We start from the raw sequence: 21,713 nt of genomic DNA on the forward strand, positions 1-21,713 counted from the left end.
AATAGCGTATCAAAGAACGTACCTTTACAAAAAACATGGGGGTCGTTGATTCGTTATAGTTACGTAGCTCATAGTACTTGGGTTTTATATTGAAGGTAATGTCAAGGTCCCAATTTCCAAAGCAAAAGCTATCCCACCATGGGATTATACAATCACAAACTAATGTAAGCTTTCTATACTACCCACAAACATAAATTTCAAAACTCATATTGCGAGTATGTGAATGTGGATCAAGTTAAAACATGATGCCCTTCTTTATAAGGACATAAAGTTGTATTGCAATTAATTAGAAACCCAAATTTGTTGAGCTTTTGGTAGCACTAGACAATGTGGTTAATTTTTTCATTAGAAGGCAACAATCTCTATTTTTTTACTTTTATTTTGACTATCCATAAAATGTGGCTTATATATAGAGACCAATTGTTGTCTCTCTTTTTAATTTTTATTTAGGGTTTCTTATTTTCATACCTCATGCAAGCATATAATACGTGACATTGACCTCTTTGGAGACATTACAACACTTCTTAAAGTCCAATGTCACCCATTATTTGCTTGCATCAGGAATGAAAACAAGACACCCTAAAAAAATAAAAACAATGAAAACTACATTGGCCATGTTGATCCACCCCAAAGCTATCGGAGACTCCTCACCTCAATTGTGGTGCTTGAGGCATCTCACCTCGAGCTTCCCATGTCTTTGAGTGATGAACCTTGTATGTTTTTGAAGTGGGCATCTCATTTTTTCCCAAGTAGGCTTGGGTGTCACCTAACCCCAATTTCTTCATCTCCCTCCAAAGTGATATCACTCTTTACAATGTGATCTCACGGTTTCCATGGGAAATTGATTGAGATCTATGGGGTAGGGTCAAGCTCATGGCGAGGATCAAACCTGGGTTCTTTCAATTTTATGAATTTCAAACTATAGTAAGTGGGATATGGGGGATACTTATGTTAAAGTAAAAGGTCCTATGTTGTTGGAATGGGCATGGGAGTGCCCTAGCCTAGTTAAAGTCAATGACGAACCCTTGAAACTCGATGAGATAGAAACTTGAACACTGTCAACACTCGAATTGCATGACCTAATGCTTTAATCTCAGCTCCTTTATGAACAAATAATGGTATAATAATTTCCTATCTTAGTGTGTCGTACATGTCCTAATGTAATGGAAACTCAATTTCAATTTCACATAGAGAGAGACCAGTAGTCCACTTCTCTTGCTTACTGGTCTCTCTTTTTGAGTTTATGTGAAGAGGTACATATGTGTCCAACGGCCACATATTCTTCATGTTCAAGATGGGTTTCTATATATCTTGGACAAACAATGGGACAATTGGCAATGAGTTGGAGAAAGTGAACCTAGTAATGGGTTTTCATTCCATGGGGATTTGGGGGAGCTATAACATATATCTATGAGCATTGACATTCTTTAATTCCATGTGCACTCATGCATTCTCCTAATCATACACCATTTTCATGAGAGATGAAATTGCAACTTTTAAATTTGTGGTTTCAAGTTTGGTGCACGACCACAAAGAACCTCTATATAACAAAGAGCATATTCATTTGATTGTGGGTTAATTACAAATTGGCCCAAATTATCAAAATAATTAGCAACAAATTATACATTGTATGTGCCCACAATATGCCAAGATCCAATTTTTATATGTAGAAGAAATGAATAAATAAAAATTAAAAAGATACCATTCTTAGTGTAAACAAAGTTCTGATTCCTATGTGATCGGCTGTAGAAGAAATAAATTCTTTCCAACTACTTTGATATACAGTATATTTAACCTTCAACCTCTTGTGAGTGGTAAGACCAATGGTGCCTCAACATATTTGTAGGATTGCAAATATCGAGCGTAATCCTCGTCATCACACTTGTACTTTGTAATGCATATCAAGTTTTCAATTTGGATAACCAATCAATCAAGTGACAATATATCCATGCCGGCTCATTTTCCATTGTCTTCCACAGATATATTCAAAAAGCCATCAATGCAACAATGCAAGGTTCAAACTTCACACATCACTTTCTCTAATGATGTTGGCACACTACAACAATAAATTAATTCTATTCCAACAGGGTATGCCAAATACTTTCTTTAGAACAAACAAGTTGCATCAATACTATTCAACATGTCAAGTTGCACGATTGTAGATCCAAGAAAGATCTTTCATTTTTTGGACAAAAAAGAAAGATCTTTCTGAGTCAAAGTTGAGTTTGTTGTCAAATTGAGTACTATATCTTTATGATTGATCTCATTAGCAATGTACTTTGTGTATGTCTATGAAATTGATTTTACTGTCAATTTAGTAAATACCCAAGGATAATTCGAAGGTTCTCTCTAAATTATGTTCCTTTAAAACACATCGTGTTATCTCCACACAACAAAGTTGTGTGCCACTAGCGCAGGATATTTCCAAGTAATGATTGAGGTTAATGGTGGATTAACAAGCTGTGATAATAATGATGATGATGATGATTCTAAGCCATCTGATTGCAATATATAAAGTAGAAATTGAATACTAGCATTGAAAATATTAATGATATTAGTAATATTAACAATGATGACAATTTGGATCAAGTCTATAATGGTTTAATCAATGATGCCGGGTCATTTAATGTACATGATCCTTATACATGATCCTCATATTCACATTAGCATGGTCTATTGTCTAATGTATTGACACAGCATACATATCAGAAGTAAGTTTGGAATCCTCATCATTCTCATTCTCATAAATATGGTAAATAGAATGACCAATATGAGTATGCTTAGACTAGTAGAGGCTATTAGCCATGATTGTGTGAGCCATGTCCCTGGTGTGAGCATGAAGACTATATAAACAAGAAGATGAGGAAGTGGGTCGCCACATTCGCCTTCCATCACAGAGTGGTCATGTACATGTTGGGTCGAAGAAGCAGAGGAAGAAGATGCCTCCACGAATACAACAACTTCACTCGAAAGTCATTGGGGAAAGAAAACAAAACCTCCAAGGCTTAACAATGCAAATGATTTGAAGTTAGATATCGAAACATGATCTTATCCCTATGGGATATATTTGGTGTTTTGCTCCACACAATTAACACCCAACATTACAAAAAAAAAAGGGGGGAAGAATGTTCATCACTTACAGAGGATGATGATTTCCGACGATGAGGATTGGCATGCCGTAGCAAATCTGCCAAGGTCAATCTCTGCTTCATGATTTGGGATGCTTCTTGTGAGGGGAAAGTCCATCCTTTCTCCATAAGGTTTTGCTCATGTGTAACGGAAAACTGTTTTGGCAATCTTCTGCCTAACTTCTTCTCTCGAGCTCTCTCAAAAACATGTGTATATGATTCTTCGGTCGATGAATTAGGCGTTTCTCGATCCCATGTACCAAACTCAGGAACCAGTGCATGTGATTTCTACAAAAAGAACAAGTTCAAAAATGGAAGATTGGTAACCCACTTAGATAGTTAAGAACACACATCAAAGTAACACAAAAACCAAAAAAATGAGTTAAATTACACATATCAAAATGATATAAAAGAATATTAAAGGGATAGTTGAAGATAGCCAAGTTACATACATCAGGAACCTTATGCTTTGTCCCCTTCTTTGGTGCACACTGCATTTCATCCTCATCGTATTCATCCGTGTCACTAGATTTCACATGCATATCCTCTTTTTGATGCCCTTCATATTGCACTTCTTCTGAATTTCCTGTATCAAACTCCACCTCGGTGTTATGCAGCGCATGATGTATTCGTGGAGCATTGCTAGTATCACGAAATTCCGCCTTACTGTTATACAATATTTTATGCCGAATTTGTGATAAGTTATCGGCATCCAATTCCAGTACCTTTGAAGCATTGATGTTGGATTCCACCTTGGTGCTGTGCAATTGATTCGTCATTTGTGATAAGCTATCAAGATCTGATTCCAGCCTCCATTTATGCTGCATCTGCAATAAGCTATCCCCGTCGAATCCCACCTCAGTGTTGTGTAATTGATGCTTCGTTTGCGATAAGCTATCGGAATCGAACTCCGCCTCTATGCTGTGTAATTGAAGCTTCATTTGTGATAAGTTATTGGAATCAAGTTTCATCTCTACATTATGTAGGTCATGATTTGAGCTTCCAATGGAATTAAAACCAAGTGATTCAATGGAGGAATTGCTGGAGGTATTGTAGCCCAACCGACTAAAATGGACAGTATCATGAAATTTATGTTGCAAAAGCTCCTCTTCAGTACTAGTGTATTTGGGTCTTGCAGTGGAGAGAGGAAAAGATGAGATATATTCATAATCTTTACGGTTGTAGGCTCGGGTTGAGATTGGTGATTGTGGATTATATCTTTGAGGTGAAGGTGGAGGTTTTCCTTGTAGCTACACTAACACAAAAAACAAAACCAAAACAAACAGAATGTTGGTAAATACTAGTCTGTTAATCATAGAAATACAGAGAACATGGACATCAAAAACTCTCTCACACACACACACTCATAGTCATATATTTTTTCTCATATTCATAAAAATTTAGAGCCCCCAAGTCCAATCCTTGCCATGGGCGGCTCACAGCCATCCCTCAGATCATATCTGGTCTGCAGAGAAAGTTCATAATCTAGCTATCTATCTACCTCTCTCTCATTGAGATTTAGGCTTATGATGAGTGAGCCTGTACACCTAAAGATGTGGGACGGTAATCCCAACACATTGTTTTAACAGCTATACACAGACAAATTGCTCCAACAAGCCAAGAACGAGAAACTATAGGTGGAAGTTAAGGTTCATCCTTGGGATTGCCAGATAAATCCAAAATGGGTATAGGGGGTTGATTCAGGTTTAGTAGAAAACCTACAACAGCAACAGTTTATATACTGAAACACTTAATAACATCTGAATGTGTTCCCCTGCATGCATTACAATGAGCTACAGAAAGAAAGCGCAGCCATGATCTAGGTTGAGGACCAGGAAATCTATTGTATGTGGGAAGGGAAATCGCCATTCCATAACCATAATATATGTATGCAGACCTCATTAGCGAGTTTCAGGCACATCTTCTGCATACACGGAGAACACATGAAAGAGATTGGCAGCATTAAAGAGATCAGGAACTCACCGTCATGTAGCAGCAAACAGAGACTAACAGGACAAAAGCTCCCTGCAATCTCCAGATAATTGTAAAGCTCTGTTTCTTTGGAAACAGAGAGAATGAGGGAGAAGAATCTCTGAAAGGAGTACTTTGTGATTCTGGAAAAGAGAGAGAGAGAGAGAGTACTTATGTTCTTCGAAACTGCACACACACATATGTATATATATGAATGGATGAATGTATGTATGTATGTATGTATGTATGTATGTATGTATGTATGTATGTATGTATGTATGTATGTATGTATGTATGTATGTATGTGTGTGTGTATGTGTGTATGTGTGTGTGTGTGTGTACGTGTGTGTATCTATGTATGATGTATCTATATATGTATTGTATATACGAACATATATGGGTGTATGTATCTACATATGTATGTATGTATGTATGTTGAAGCTAGGTAGGTAGGGGATAATGACCCTAATTTGAATGTTATGCATATATGTATGAATTGTGTGTGTGAATGTATGTGATGTATGTATGATTTGGTCAAACATTGGGAGAGGGTTCATGTGATCCCATGGAACAAGACACATCAATATATGAGAGTCATTAAGCAACTTGGCAGGCCATCACAACCAATATCCCTTTCTCCTCTTAAGAAATCCACAAACATGACCGACCCGCTCAAATTCATGGGAAATGCATTTCATCCTCACGGTCATATATTCTACGAGTGTCGCATTTTCTGTTTGTCTTTCTTAATCAGAATCGCCACCACCGTTGCTAAGTTGAAGCTTTTTTATTTGATGAGTTAGAACTTAGGACTAGCTAGCTCTCTAATTATTAATATATCCCATAGCAAATCGTAAGTAAATCTTGTCGTGAATGAAAACCCACTTCCTTCTTGTTCTAAATTCATTTTTGTGACCTCATACAAAGGTTTTTGTTGTATAATCTTACATTTTCATGCGAATGGAAGTATTACTTTTATTGTTTTCTAAACCATGCACACGCTAACATTACGTGTACATAAACCCCCTGGGCCCTTATAATAGACGCACACACACACACTTATATGGCCTTTCACATTTTTTTATCTCTCCTAAAAGCTCAAAAGGGTGGCCTTGAGGCATCCACATCACTAGTGATCCCTCATCATCCTTCAAACTTTCACATTCATTACGTGCTAATAAGTTCCAAATGAGATCACAACCCCCATCAAAAACTTTTTTGGAATGTATATTATTCAGTGAAACTTAGGCAGAAACTTTTCATGTTTCTACCTGTAATTTGTTCCTATAGAGTGGGCTCAATTTTCAATCGCCTTTATAGAGAATGAAGGATGTTTACACTAGACATTGCTATCAATTGTTGATTCCAAGTTTCTCTTGTTGTAAACAGAGCAAGCATATGCTCCATGCTTATGTGTACGATATAAAATAAACTCGAAAATTTTATTTATTTTCAAGGCATCCAAATGTCAAACAAACATAGTATTCCTCCACTTCAAGTTGCAAAATTTTGTCCAATTACGTGTGTAAGGAAACCGTGTTCTCCCATGTGATTATGTGTCATAACATGAAGAAGAAGAATAATGATTGTTATTCACAAAAAGGGGCACATTTGTTAGCATTGACATTACAACCCATGTCGTTTAGGGATGTTTATCCCCCTCATAATTTAAGAGGACGATATTTTTTGGTTTTTTACCATGAATGGATTTTAGGTTGACTTTGTCAATCACATTCTATTCTTCAAATTTCAAGAATGTCATGCAAACATCGTGGTTTTGAAGCTTATCTCCATGCTTTGAATATTTCCACTTAGCAAAATCTTATTGAAGAAGTGTGTCGTATATAGGATGTCAAGAGTCAAGACAGTTTGTATGTTGAACATTCAGTGCTTGTTCACCAAACAACTTTTACTTCAACAAAGTCAATTAATGCTGAAAAGGTTCCCTGCTCATAAGATCCAAGTGAGACACGGAAGGCTTGCAAGTCTCACTACTACTAAAATAATGGATATTTATAACCACATTGTAGTTTTCGTATTGATTGTCAACATTGGTAAAAAAAGTCTACGACTCCCACTTTAGGAGTGATCCATTGTTTCATACATCTGAAATTTGGAATTTTTGTTTGGGATCAGATTTATTTGGAATACTAGTTGAACTATGTTTGCAATGCATTCACACCATATTCATGCGTTCTAGTAGAAAACGAGTGTATTGACCAACATTGCTCTACTAGAAGAAATAATAGATTAATTTTGTTAGGATAGCACTATCATAGAGCGTTGACATCCATGTATTGCTTTAGAATAATGTAATTATCAATGTATCGTTACAAGAAAAACAAGTCATAACATTGTTTAGATAGCATTGGTAGACATCAGTTAGGTTTTATGAAAAGTGTGATGGTAGACCCATTGCTCAAATTTTCAACCCACATTGTCAAGCTTGAAAAGTGTTAGCTTTCCCAACACACCATCATGTTTTAACAAACTTTTTTATTTATTTAAAACTTGTTATTTGTGTGAAAACAAATTACAATGGTAACCACAAAATACCAATTATGTACAAATCCCTAGCTAGCATTGTCAAAAATCAATTCCTCCACTATTACTTTTGAGAGGCATTAGAGACGTGCTAGGGAAATTGAAAAGTGTTTAGCTTAATGAGATGCAAAGGAAGGAATGAGAACCTCTATCCCTACGAAAGTCAAATCTTCATCAATACGATTCAAAAGAACATTTTGCTTGTCCCTCACTCTTAGATAGAGGCTTCACCTAGGTTGGGGTTTTGTTAGAAGTCTAATCCAACAACCCTAAGTATTTCAATGAGAGGTCGATGGGAATTTGGTGACTAATTCTACAAAAGCCCCATACAATATTGATAAGGTTCCCTTTTGATAAATGGTAACCATGCCTCCAAAACCCTTACATTTCAGTATTTTCAGATTTCTCCTCTTTTTTCAAAGTTTTCACAACTAGCCGTCATTAATGAAATGCTACCACAATTTAACATAAAACATTATGATATTTCATGAAGAATGTAATATTGTATGAATTTAAAATTGATGCTTTCACACATATATATTCGCTCTAGTTCATTGTGGGGATTTTTGTAGCACTAAACAATGTAGCTAATATTGTTAGCAAAAACAATAATCTCTATTGTCTTTTCTTTTTTATGTAGTTCATTTTCTTAGTGAAAACAAGTTTTTCTACTTTATTGTCTTTTAATTTAAACATTCATGTAATGATTTCACGTTTTGCTTCTACTTTGAATGTCTAGGATATGCTCTTTCAAATAGTGAAACTATACATGTAAAAATAAGTAGTTTACCATCTCTGAAGTTGTCAACATAGTTTATCTCACAAATTGAAGCCAAAACAACCATTGAATTAAAAAAAAAGAATATATGAAAATGGACTCCATTTAGACAAGAAGAGCAAGATTGTCTACTTGATGGTAACATTGGTAAGTGAACTTTGTTGTGTAATTGGAATTATTAAAAAAATCACACACTAGTAGCCCTAACCCGAAGTGCAAGGCCCAAATTGTAGCAATGGATTCAAGCAATAGAATGACATCAATGATGACGATTGCATATCTTACTTGCAATCAAAGACAAAGGAGGACATGAGCTTGAATAGATTGATGTGAAGATTGCACTTACACATCAATATAAAGGAGAAGGTATATATGGAGTGACTTGTTAGGGTTTCGTAATTGGACAAGGAGGAGATAGTATGTTGATGGAATAAAAGGTTATGTGATCTGAAGCAAGCTCCCCCAAACGCCAACTGATTTATTCCAGTTTATTTTAGCACCCAATACCCTACAAAACTCATTTATTGCACTTTGTAGTCTGTCCAAGTTGTTTGCATCCTCCTTAACGTAAGTTGTTGTATCATCAACATATTCTGTATCAAGCATCATTCTTGCATCCTCGGGTAGGGGAAGGCCTTGTATTTGCCAATATCTATCAACAATCTGATAATGTAAATCTTTTGCTGCAGTAATGAATAGGTTCGGGGCCAATGGGCATCCTTGACGTACCGATCGTGTCATCCTAAAGCTCGTCCCCAAGCGTCTAGTCATTAAAACCTGGCTGGAAGCATCCCTGTAAAAGGCAACCGTTCCAAGGATCCATTGTTGGTTGAAGCCTAGGGCATCCATCACTACTTCTAGGAATTCCCATGAGATCTTGTCGTATGCTTTTTCGAAGTCGAGTACCATTACTGCTAGGTCCACTTCTTGCTCCTCCGCCCATGCTGAATACTCCCAAAAAGTTATCACATTGTCAACAATGCTTCGGTTTTCTAGGAAGCAAAAATGCATTGTATCTATAATGTCCCCTTGTACCGTTTTCAATTGACTACTTACAACTTTAGCCATGATCTTATAGGCATTAGTTAGAATCGTCAATGGTTGCTAATTATCAAGTATTGTCGGATCTTTTTTTTAAACAAAATATCCTTTCATTAGTTTAAAAAAAGGCACATCAGCTACAATGCTATGTTTTCCTTAGAGATTGTGCAACTATTGAAGCCAATCTATCCCACAACACCTCCATCCATCACAAAATCTAATTTCATTTTTGTATGTACAAGCAATTCTCCCATGTTGCCACATGCTTTCAATATACCAAAAAATGTCATCATATAAGGTAAGAGGAAGCCACAAGCATTTGAGGATAAAATTGCATTGCATCCTCGTTCTTATCATGCTCAGTATAACCGAATAACATGGTAGTCCATTGTACCATATCTCCAACCAACAATAAATCATCAAAGCTTTTGGGCTTCAATTATTGCTCAGCAAATGCAAGCATTAACAACGTTGTAGTGACTGTTGATGTTGATTTGAAGGGCTTGAATAATCCAAAATGCATTAAACAATAGGTTGGTTGGTGGCTCATAGGTTTCACATCCATTGTTTAGCCCACCCGAACTGAAAGATCATTGAATGTTTTTTGGGTTTTATCAAGCTCGCCACATTTAGCATACATGTCCATGAAAGCATTCCAAAGCTTGATATTGTCTTCCAACAATCTCGTACTCACAATTTCATTGTGAATTTCTATGCCGTTATCAGCCACCACTACACTGCCATAGGCCTTTAGCAAACATACAAGGGTGTTTGCATCCAGAGAAAAACCATCATTTTGCATTTGTTCAAAAGGATTCCATGCTTCCTAGCCAAATCTATGTTGGGAATATCCTGAAATTAGTGCATTCCAAGAAGCCACAACCTGAACCGACAGCCCCTTGAGCACTTTTTGTACTTTTCCTACTTCACCACATTTGACATACATATCCATCAAAGCAGTATCTAGTTTCTGAACTTTACTGATCAATCTTTCACTTACAATTTCACAGTGAATTTGCTCACCTCTATGTAAATCCCCTATGCTTGAAGAAGCCTTTGATATGCAAATAGAGGTGATTGTATTTGGCAAGAAGTGATTCCGCTACATCCTCTTGAAATAAGTTTTAGCTTTGCTTCCTTCCCCTCGTGGAACATATCCAAAGATCAAAACATTCCACAGACACAAAGCTCATCAAACACTTCCTGCAGTTTTTTCTAGCTCACCACATTTTGCATACATATCCACCAACACATTGCCGAGCTCGACATGCTTGTTTAAGCATTTCATATGGATAATCTCATGGTGGATTTGTTTCCCCCTATCTATTCCACATGCCTTCAAGATGCAAGTGAAAGTGATGCCTATATGTTTGAAACACTTCAATGCACCTTCATTGTGGCCATGTTGAGCATATCTTGAGATCAATGAATTCCATGAGACCAAATCTTGAATAGGAAGTTCATCAAACACCAACTAAGCTTTTTCCAAATCATCACATTTGGCATACATGTCAACAAAAGTATTATCAAGCATAACATTCTCTTCCAATAAACTTTTACATCAAGATGCCAATAAACATATACAATATCTGCCTATAGTCTTCGTACTTTCTCAATGTCTCCTAATTAAAATGTACATCTTGTTGTTGGTTGACTGGTTTTAGAGACAAATTGCACTTTGTATTTCGGATTGGATGTATGAGATTCCATGAATTTTCAGCTTGATGTATCCCACTGTATAGTAACACATCTTTGCCCTTCAGTAAGGCTATTTATGAAAACATTGCCTTTGGCTGATAGTAGTTCGATTACTGCAGTAGCATCTTAAAAAATGTCACATTTAGCATATGCATCAACTAGAATCGCCACAAGACATAGATCTGAATCAAACTCCCTTTCAATGATCTCATTATGGATTTCTTGCCCTCTTCTAATAGCTTTTAGGCTTATGCATGCCTTCAAGGTAAAAATATAGGTCACAAAATTCGGCATAGTCCCTTTCAACTACTCTTAGACTGCTATAGACCTATGTATGTCCCAAAGCATAAATAATAATAGTTATACATTGACACATGCCTCATGTCGGTGGAGAAAATACCCATAGTGGTGGTTGATACCTCCAACGTATACCACCATTAACCATGCAGAATACCTTCATCCTTTTCCATCTCTTCTTAAGAACCTCTTGCTTTCAAAAGGCTCCACTTGGATCACCTTTGATAGCATCATATTCTCCTTTTAGTGTATGCAGTAAGGTCATCCAAATCTCCTTGACTACATCCACAACATTCCATTGAATTTGCTGAAATATCCTTCGACATGTACTAGTCCACAAAACCCCCAAACCACGTCATTTTGGATTGAATTAATAGGCATATATGGCGACACTTCCTCAACATATTGACCTCTTGTATATAATGCAAAGTTAACATTTTTTTTTCATAATCTTGTACCTCACCCTTAATATTAGCCCACATAATTACCCCCCATTTATATATTCTAGAGCCATAAACCTCATGCAAGCGACGTAAAAATCTTTTCCAAACCAATTTGGCAGCCATACATGACCATCCTTGGGAATTAAATAAATCATTCCTCTACACATTGTTTGAGGCATTAAACATTCTGCCATAATGTATTGCATCCCTTCCAACATGTCATCCTTAATTAGATCCCAATATTTGATGTAAAAATATATAGGGAGTCCATCAATGCCTACACAACTTTGTTTGTTCATATTTGAAATTGCATCCCACAATTCCTGCATACATATAGGGGTATTTAGTCGGTCCATCATCTGAGCAATAGCTCTCTTTGATATCCTGTTTATTATATTTCTAAAGGCATCCTGATCAATCTATTCCTCGTTGCATACATTCAGTAGTTGCATATAATAGCTCGAGGCCATTTCAAGCATTTCCTCCTTGCACATGGCCATTGTGCCATCTGTCTTTTTCAAACATGAAGGTTGAGTCCCAGAGCCTCTGCATTTTACAACTTCAAAAAAACCTTTCGTAACACGGTCTCCTACCCTCATCCAACTGGCTGCTTTACTTCGATAGGCATTGGCAGTCCTTAGTTTCCGATACATATCTAGTTTGCATTTTGCCTCCTCTAATCGGGCCTCAATCCATACGTTATTCGGGTATTGTTCTCTTAGTCGCTGGATAGAAGCAAGTGTCCATTGCATTCTCTGTAGTTTCTCCCTAATCTCTTTTCTACTTTTAGTTGTTTTCTTCCGAAAGAAGCATGCACATTCCTCAATTTTCCCAGCCCGCCTATGAGTAGGATCATGATACATCCATTTGACATTAGACCATAATCTTCTTATATCATTGAATGACATGCTAATCGTTGAAAGTGAATGGAGCACATTGGGATCTAAAGTGAATGCGAAGCCATTAATTTGATATGATTGATCAAAACAAGGCAAAGCAATTCTCAAGCCTGTGTATTAGTTTAGATAGGGGGAGTTTGGAAATTCTTAGAAATGCTCACAAAATCTCTCTTCACTATGCCTTTTGAGCATTGTTACAAGCAAAGATAGTTTATCCATTGGTTGCAAGCATATCAATGGTACTAGAAGAGAGGATCGCGGATCATAACACATGCCTATTATGTGGGAGATGTAAGTATGGGGTTCCTATGTCATCAAAATGTAGGTGAGTCTACACCACGTGGTGTGTGGTGCCAATGGAGCCTACACATGTAGCATGTAGCATGTAGATTAAGATGCCTTGCATATGTGTGTGTAGACAAATTTACAAACTCTTGGCCATGTGTTGGACTTGGGTGAGATACAAATATATTGTATCAATGAAGACACAATCTATGACATTAAGGATTGAGGATGTGTACTATCTCACAATATATTTGAGTGCAATGTTAACTATCCTAATCTTGTCATTACTGACATTCTTTCTCATGGTTGTGGTGTAGGATCTTTTAGATCTCGAGGGATTAGATGAAGCCTTGACTTGTCCTAACTCCAATCGTTTGCATAGATTCCAGGTGACTGATTAAGCAATAAATATTCCCTTAAATGGACAAGATTTTGGGTGTAGCGAATCGTTCGAATGACCTGCAGGCTGCAATCACAATGTAGTCTATCAAAACTAAATGTTGGGAGTTACCTTTCAAGCAATTCCTTAGTCTTAATCGCCATTTGATCAAATGCAATTTAGGGACATCCCACTTCAAACTTATTCTCTTTACTTCGCGTGCTTTTTAAGCACATTCGGTGTCTAATTGACACTTTCCACAACTTTCTTTATTCTTTGTGGGTTTCCTTCCCAATAGCATTAGGAAGAATTATCGAGTAAAAAAGGCCACAATAAAGGTAATTAATGAATTTCGAGGGGCTAATTCTATAAATATATTTACTTTGGGGGCTATTCTTTGTAAATATATCTATTTTCTTCTCTCTTTACTTTCTTCTTCGGACACAGATGCGAGAACACAGAGCTAAAGATTAGGGTTTTGTATTCTGCGTACGGACAGTCTCTTGTACGGGAAGAAGCAGAGAGCTCCAGAGCTTTCATAGAGTGGATTTTTCATTCGATATATTTAGAGATTCAAGGTAGTATTTAGCTACTTTGGTTAATTCAACATTCTGAGGAGAAGAACACACCATCGCATTACAAGTAAGCCCTTCTCTGTTATTTCATTTTCTTAACGGATGAAAACCCACTCTTTCATGGATTAACAAAACTTCGAGAGAATAATTTAAGTATCAGAGAAGAGGTAGTTCTTTGTTTGTAAATGCATGTCTTGAAGATGATTCAAACACATCATTTGATATATGTTTAATATTGGCCTGCAAGCACAAATTTTTTTGATACGTGTTTGGGTAACGAATTAGATATCCCAACTTTTGATGTGTTGGTCATATGTTATATACAAAGATTTTGATGTATGTCTAATATCATGATGCAAACACAGGTTTTGATATACGTTGAGTGATGATGTAAACGTAAATTTGAATATGTTGGGTAACCATGTGACTATAGATTTTGATATAGACTGAGTGATGTAAACATAAATTTTCAGATATGTTGATACAGGCTGATTGATGACGTAAAAATAAGTTTTGATAATGCATTATGATTATGTATAACATTAAATTTTTGAGATATGTTAGTGATGATGGAAACCCAAAATAAACTTAAATTTTGAGCTATGTGGATATAGGCTGATTGATGATGTAAACATAAGTTTTGATATATGGATTGTGATGATGTATAAGATTAAATTTTTACCTATGTTGAGGTAATGATAGAGGCCCAAAGTTTGATACATGTTGGGTTTCAAACATTGCGTAATGAGGCAAACACAAATTTGGAATATGTTGAGTAATGACGTAAACATAAAACTCGATTTTACTCAGTAATTGTGTGAAGAAATTTACAAATCTTGATAGTATCCAAGGACTTCTGCAATGCCGACTTGGTGATAAAATATCAGAAATGCATATTTTTAGCTTTGGAATATGCCCGTTTCTTATTTCCTTGCCACTTTTTTGTACTGTGAAAAAAACACAAAATTTGATATATATTTTGGGTTATTATATGTTTGGGGTTACAATGTAAAAGTGTAGATCCTGATAATATGCTAAGATTTGTAATGGACATTGAAATTCCAGAAACGCATATGTTTGCCATTACAATTTTCCTTTCATTATTTCAATTCGATTTATGGGAGTAGATCTTGATAGTATACAAACCTTTTTAATGCCTAATACAGTTATGAAATTCTGCAAATGCAGATTTATGCGTTACCGTCTGCCCGTTTCTTACATCAGATCAATTATAGAAACCATATTAGTCAGCCATATTCTCTGTTCGATGTTGCCAAACATATCTATCATTGGTAAAAAAGGCATTATGATGTCTAGAGCACTTTGAAACGAAACTAAAATCATAAGTATGCATGAACTGGAGTAGTTTCTGTTGTTGAACTTTGTATTTGAGGAATATAGCATTATACACTGAGAAATGTTTTCCTTTCAATCTAAACTTATCCACAACATCTACTTGATCTTGGAAAGATTGTTGCTGTAAAATTTAATTTATAAAAGGAGGTAAAGATTGCTACATCTAAAGCCTTGAGTAAAACAGGACAAGAACTTGGGGTTCAAATTGTATAGGAAAAGAGTCAATATTGAGGCTGATGTTTCCAGTGTTAGAGGTTGGGTCTGCCACTTCATAAACTATATACATTGTGTCCATAAGCTGTGATGAACTAGTCATGGGTAGAGACATCTATTTCCATGTAATTTACTTGTGGTTCAGGACTTAGATACAATGTATTGAATCTTGATCTTATGAGAATTGATTGGAGGAGAATGTACTTGCCATGTGAAGTGTGCTGTTCTTGGCTGACAAACTGTTCTTACGTTAGTAGGAATGCTTATGAATTTCCTTTGAATTGACTCACTATTATTATTTAGAGGGCGGCCACACTGTGTGGCAACTTTGAAGTACGGGGTTATGGGGTTTCATCTGGTTTTCTTTCCATCAAAATTTTTGTAATTTGACATTTTTGGTATGCATTTGTTGTTAAATATTATTGTCTCAGAACTTTTTTTGCATGTTTTTAGTCAACAAAGTCATCTCCAGTTTTCTTCCAGTTTGATGGATGGTGATGAGGAACCTGATTGATGTGGACTATAGAAATAAGGACAATTTAATGTTAGAGTCTAGAATTCATTTCAATAAGCTCTGATGATTCTGAAATTGCACATGGAATGACATTGATGTTGTTTGTCTACATTTTGGGTCTTTGCCTACCTCTAATCTCAACCCCGAATCATTTGGAAGATCATCAGTTGTGTTTCAAATTCATCAACATCGATGTATTTCAATATCGATTTATGATTAGGGCTAATTCAAATAAAATGATTTAGAGGATTTAAACAGTTAAGAGTCTTGAGTTAGCACTTTAAATTCCAAATTATATGGGTGATTGCAGCTAGTTTACAATTGTGGTGCGATATATATTTTGATTAAAACTTAAGTTGCACTTGAAATTGCAGGTGGTAATGCTGTATTCCAGGTCGTAAATAGAGGAGGATGAATAGTGCATTTAATAACCAGATTTTGGCTGAAAAGCTGAGGAAATTGAACAATTCACAACAAAGCATTGAAAGTATCTTCAAAACTTTACCTGAGATATGAAGTGTTGCATTGATAATAGATTTCTAATTCAATCAAAATTTATGATTCTCCTTTTCATTTGTGATATGTTATTCTTAACAATAAATCAGCTCTCTCTCATTGGTGCATCTTCCACCGGAAGAAAGCACGTCTTGTGGTGGAGACATGGGATACACAAGTTCGAGACCTCACAAGGGAGCAGCAAATACCCCTACTATACCTTGCAAATGATATTCTGCAAAACAGCAGACGTAGGGGTGGAGAGTTTGTTGCTGAGTTTTGGAGGATTCTTCCAGGAGCTTTGAAGGATGTCATGGAAAAAGGTGACGAGCGTATACACACTGTCGTGTTTCGATTGGTAAGTTTTTCTTTTATATGACAATAAATGGTTCTATATTTTGTATATGATACAAAAATTGCCAAGGGGTAAAACACTTTGACCACTACTTACAATATAAGAAAGGGAAGATAGGAACATATCCATTAGTTTTTCTTTATTTTATCAGATTACCTGTATGATTTTGTTATTTTCCAAATGTCCTGCTCATCCCAATGAAAGAGAGAAAAGGGGGATGGACTTACCATATAAATGCTCAGATAACACATACAATTGCCCAAGATGGATGGGTTTGACCAATAGCATTTTGGAAAATAATGAGAAATGCAGGGTTATTTTGGGAGTTTTTCCCTATGAATAATTAGTTATTCTACCAATATCCTTTACAAGAGTAAGGAATTTTTGTGCTACAAAATTGTGGAAAGATTTCTGTCTAATTGCAGAGTATTATGATTGATTGCTGCAGGTTGACATTTGGGATGAAAGGAAAGTTTTTGGATCAAGAGCACGAACATTAAGAGAGGAGTTATTAGGAGATGATCCGCCTACTGATTTACCTGAGCAACAAGTTAAACCAAGTCATACGATTAGAATTGTAACATTGTTTCCATCTTTGCCGTTTTCAAGCACATACCAAAACATGGTCTGGATTGTAAGTCGTGGCTAAGTTATCCTCGATTTATTGGTAATGTTGTTTTGGATTGCAGAAGGTACCAGTAGGAGGTATTCTAGAAAAGTTGACATCAGCATATCGATCTGTTAGTGATGTTGCACCTGACGAAGATGCAACATTGGGTAGATGCAATGCTGCAGTGAATAGGATTGATGGCATAGAAAAGGAATCTATCACTTCGAAGAAATCTTGTGAGTGAATCCTTTCCTCAATTATTTTCTTAATTCAAATTAGAGAATATCTGCAAGTGAACATCATTCGTATTTCTCTTCAAGCCAACAATGATGGCTTTTGTATTTTGGACCATACAAGAATATGACGTGAGATCTCTTCCCTACAATTGAATATATACTTATGCATCTACCCCCATGCACTAGCTTTTTCTTTAGTTGCAATGTAGGGTTAAATAATTTGACAACGAAGTATTTGTGCCGATGCACTATTGCCATATTGGTATTAGATTAGTCCGGATATGGTGCAAAGTCTTCCTAAACTGCCCTAGACCCCCAATTCTGATCACTTAGTTCCTAAGTGTGTGAAAGTTTGTGCATTATTTTATGAGCGTTAATCTTAGACACTAATACTGCTATCACGATATGCAGTATCAATGTGTATCTTGGTAGTTTAGATATTTACTTGATCATGTCTTTAGTTCTTTTACTAATGAACATCTATAGTTGTGTGCAAGGTGAACTCAAAATGTGCTATATGTGTCCATCAAAATTTCTATATCTAACTCAATGCAATTGATTCCAAGTTTTATGGCATAGTGATCTGTAACATTAAAAGGATAGACCATATGTTCTACAAATGGGCACGTTTTCTCTTGCAAGAGAACAACTGTGCCCGCTTTATTATAGATATGAAAGAATGAAAGACCCAACACATCATACCAAAGGCATGTTGTCATATCTCAATTCTCACCAGTGATCTGGCTATTAAATCTAGATTTTATTTTCATAATCATCAAAATTTATACTATTCACTACAATATTTCAAAACCAGTTTGCTGTTACCCGTAGTATTTGTGAAATTTTATCTTGTTCCACATGTGATTTGTGTTCACTTGGTATATATAGCAGGGGAACCTCAGAATGTCACTATAGTAGAGGAATTGCAAGAGCAACAGAATATCCTCACTCATTGTGTCGAACAGCTAGAGATGAGCGAGTTGGCCCGTGCAGCCCTAATTTCTCACTTAAAGGAGGCATTGCGAGAACAGGTAGATCTTTTTGAATAAGAAATTCACATGTGAGAGAATGATAGAAAGTATATCCTTATCATTTTGATCATTTGAAATCAGGAAAGCAAGCTCGAGCTCATCCGAACACAACTGCAGGTTACATATTCTTAACTCATGAATTTTCCATCTAACCCTAAGCTTAAAACTATTGATATTATTTACTAAGGGGAAACACACTGAAATACTAATTTAACTTTTCAAAAGTAAGCAGAATACTCCGTCTACAAAGACAATTATTACTACACATGCTTATTCTTGTAGTGTTTAAAAAATTAGGATATTCTGGTAAACATCCAACAAGTTGGGGTTATTTTTGGTTTTTGTGCTTGATGAAGATCACATTGTTCGTTAAAAAAGTAATTACTTATGATAAAAGTGCGAGGTATAAAAAGAGGGTTTACATTTTTTCAGACTGCCCGTGCTCAAGCGAAGCGATCAGAAGATTTGTGCCAACGACTCTTAACCAATAATAGTAGCTCTGATATTCCAAAAGTTGATCATGGCAATAAGGATTCGGGAACTGTTCCTGATTCTCATGCAGGTTCTCATCATACACAGTCTCCAGCTGGAGGATCTCTTTCATGGCCAGCTGTTCCTTTTGTAGAAACTATATCTTCGATACCCGAAGAAACAAAGACTACCAAAAGTGCTGCCTCCGTTGCTGCTGAGGTGGCTGCCAAGTTGGCAGCATCAGCCTCTTCAGCGCAGATGTTAACATCAGTCTTATCATCATTTGTTGCGGAAGAAGCTTCTACTTCACATTCTTTGCTTGCAGATGAAGCACCCCCTGGGACCTTTATTCCAGACAAAAGGCAAAGATTGAATGGACAAAATGAACATATTCAAAATGCAGAGGGGAGTCCATCAAATCCTATACATTCGGCACCTATGCCACATCGACAAAGCATGACATTATTACACGCACCTGCAACACAACAGCTACAACAAGAACAACACCACCACCACCACCACCAACAGCAACAGCATCAACCACCACCACAATACCACCACCCACAGCAGCAACACCACCATCACCACCAACCACAACATACATCGAACACATCGTCTAACGTGCAAGGTCAGATTTCTCAAGCTCTTCCACCTACACTTCTTCCTCGACCTCAACAAGCACCAGCACCACCACAACAATACATGGGACAAGCCCAAAATGTGCCTCGATCAAGTTTTGGCTATGGTATGCCCCCACCAATGCCTCCTATGCAGAGGCAGGTAGTTGCTGGTATACCGTCGACGCCCATGCAACCACAAAACCCTAACCCTAACCCTAATCAAGGACCTTTTCAAGCCATGCAGCCACCGGTTGGATACTATGGCCAACTTCCTTTGCCCACACATCAACGGCAATAACATGTTTTTTATGTTTATCTTTTATCTTCTTTCTTCCCATCTTTTGCGTTTTTTGTCGATCTTCAATCTTTGATAGCCTGAGTGGTTTATGGAGTTGAAACCAAAATACCGATAGCTGGAAAGACGTTAATCAGTAGTTATGTGTATCCAGATGTTTCAGGATCATCAAATGTCTGGGCTTTTTTAAGGCAGATGGAAATATGGGAGGAAATTCTACCCTTTTATTAGTCACTGCCATCATCAACATGTCTTCCATTTCATCTTGAAAGAGTGCATTGAATGAAATGACGCCGAAAACCATTTTGTTGTAGAACCTTGGTTCGGGAAGTGTTAGCATCAGCATTTTGTCAGATGGCAAGAGATAAGAATCTCTTATGTAGCTTAGGTCATATGACTGTATCCATAATGTTGTATTCATGAGTAACATATTATGTTGGATCATTAGTACTGACTATTCTTTTGTAAACTGTGGAAAGGTGTATGAATGTGCAATTTATGTGCACGTTTTGTTGTACATTTCAGCATGGAAAGGAGGAATGTTTGAAAACAATAGTTAGCTTTTAAACACCACGCATGCAAATATAAACAATTATTTATGGTCACTTCATTTTAGTGATGATCAAGATTCTCTTTTCTAGTTTTTAATTTCCTTCCTGACATGATACATTGATAGTAATGTGTTGTCATTGTTGGTTCCTGTGTGAATATGAGAAAAAACATTGTTTGGGTTAATATATAGGTCTGCCTATGTTGTCATGCTGTGCCAGAAGGATTTACATACTATTTGGTCATGGATCTGGGCCTCAGTTGTGGTATCAATGGGGAATTAGTTGGACTGTCACTTTTCATTCTGAGTGTACATGTTACTACTTTCCCATTTTCGTATTCATGGACACCATTGAGGCTTAAATCTTTCATGACCAGACAAAGTCTCTACATTCTGATGTAGGTAATTGATGATAACTATTCTACACATCAAGGGTTTTCTCAAACCATGGAATTCAGTAAAACCTGAAGGCAATTTTAGTGTGCATATGGAAGGACAAATGAGTAGCATAGCAAACTTAACAACTCAAGAGTGATATGAATCTTGTTCACTCTTGGAACAAAAGCTTTTCTTGGATAAATTCTTGCAATGTTCCACGAGAATTGCCTAGATGGTATCTCGAGCATGGGATGGTTCAAGGCCCCTTCTAAAGGATGAGAAATTTGGTAATGTTCTGCTGATTGTTATGAATCAGTGATGAAATTGTGTCAAAATGTCCTATAATCAAATAAGGGAAAGGCTTCAATGGGCTTAAGGGACACAAAACACATGTTTTAAAAAGTTGTTTGTGTTTCCTTTATTAGATGTTTATGGGAGCCTAATGAGTTGTGTGGTATATTTACTATGGATTACGATGTGTGCTTGACCTTTTTTGGCCTTTGTTCAACGCTCACATTGGTGCATTCCAATGTCATCTTAAGAGGGTCAAA

General features: G+C 36.5%; 2 protein-coding genes across 4 annotated transcripts; one reads left to right on the forward strand and one right to left on the reverse strand.

The window, feature by feature from the left end:
- Window positions 1–2,536: 2,536 nt before the first annotated feature.
- LOC147866998 (uncharacterized) lies at window positions 2,537–5,234 on the reverse strand. Its single transcript, XM_087339804.1, has 4 exons — window positions 5,112–5,234; window positions 3,581–4,378; window positions 3,141–3,416; window positions 2,537–3,004 (listed from the first exon to the last, which is right to left on the reverse strand). The coding sequence occupies exons 1-4, from the start codon at window positions 5,115–5,117 to the stop codon at window positions 2,963–2,965; spliced, it is 1,122 nt and encodes a 373-aa protein (XP_087195930.1). The 5' UTR covers window positions 5,118–5,234; the 3' UTR covers window positions 2,537–2,962.
- Window positions 5,235–13,884: 8,650 nt separating this feature from the next.
- On the forward strand, window positions 13,885–20,856 carry LOC147866999 (uncharacterized). Of its 3 annotated transcripts, none has more exons than XM_087339807.1 (8): window positions 13,885–14,105; window positions 16,496–16,608; window positions 16,727–16,974; window positions 17,420–17,521; window positions 17,661–17,817; window positions 18,706–18,848; window positions 18,930–18,965; window positions 19,281–20,856. In XM_087339807.1, exons 2-8 carry the CDS (start codon window positions 16,533–16,535, stop codon window positions 20,235–20,237), a joined length of 1,719 nt encoding a protein of 572 aa, XP_087195933.1. In that variant the 5' UTR covers window positions 13,885–14,105; window positions 16,496–16,532; the 3' UTR covers window positions 20,238–20,856. The 3 variants fall into 3 exon arrangements, with proteins under 3 accessions (XP_087195933.1, XP_087195931.1, XP_087195932.1); XM_087339805.1 differs by having other exon boundaries at window positions 13,886–14,105; window positions 17,420–17,548; XM_087339806.1 differs by having other exon boundaries at window positions 13,886–14,105; window positions 17,420–17,548; window positions 18,709–18,848.
- Window positions 20,857–21,713: the final 857 nt, after the last annotated feature.

Source organism: Azolla caroliniana, unplaced genomic scaffold (assembly GCF_043228905.1).
Source record: "Azolla caroliniana isolate FFs.n. ecotype wild unplaced genomic scaffold, voAzoCaro1.0.p SCAF_2, whole genome shotgun sequence".
In the NCBI taxonomy this organism is placed as follows: Eukaryota; Viridiplantae; Streptophyta; class Polypodiopsida; order Salviniales; family Salviniaceae; genus Azolla; species Azolla caroliniana.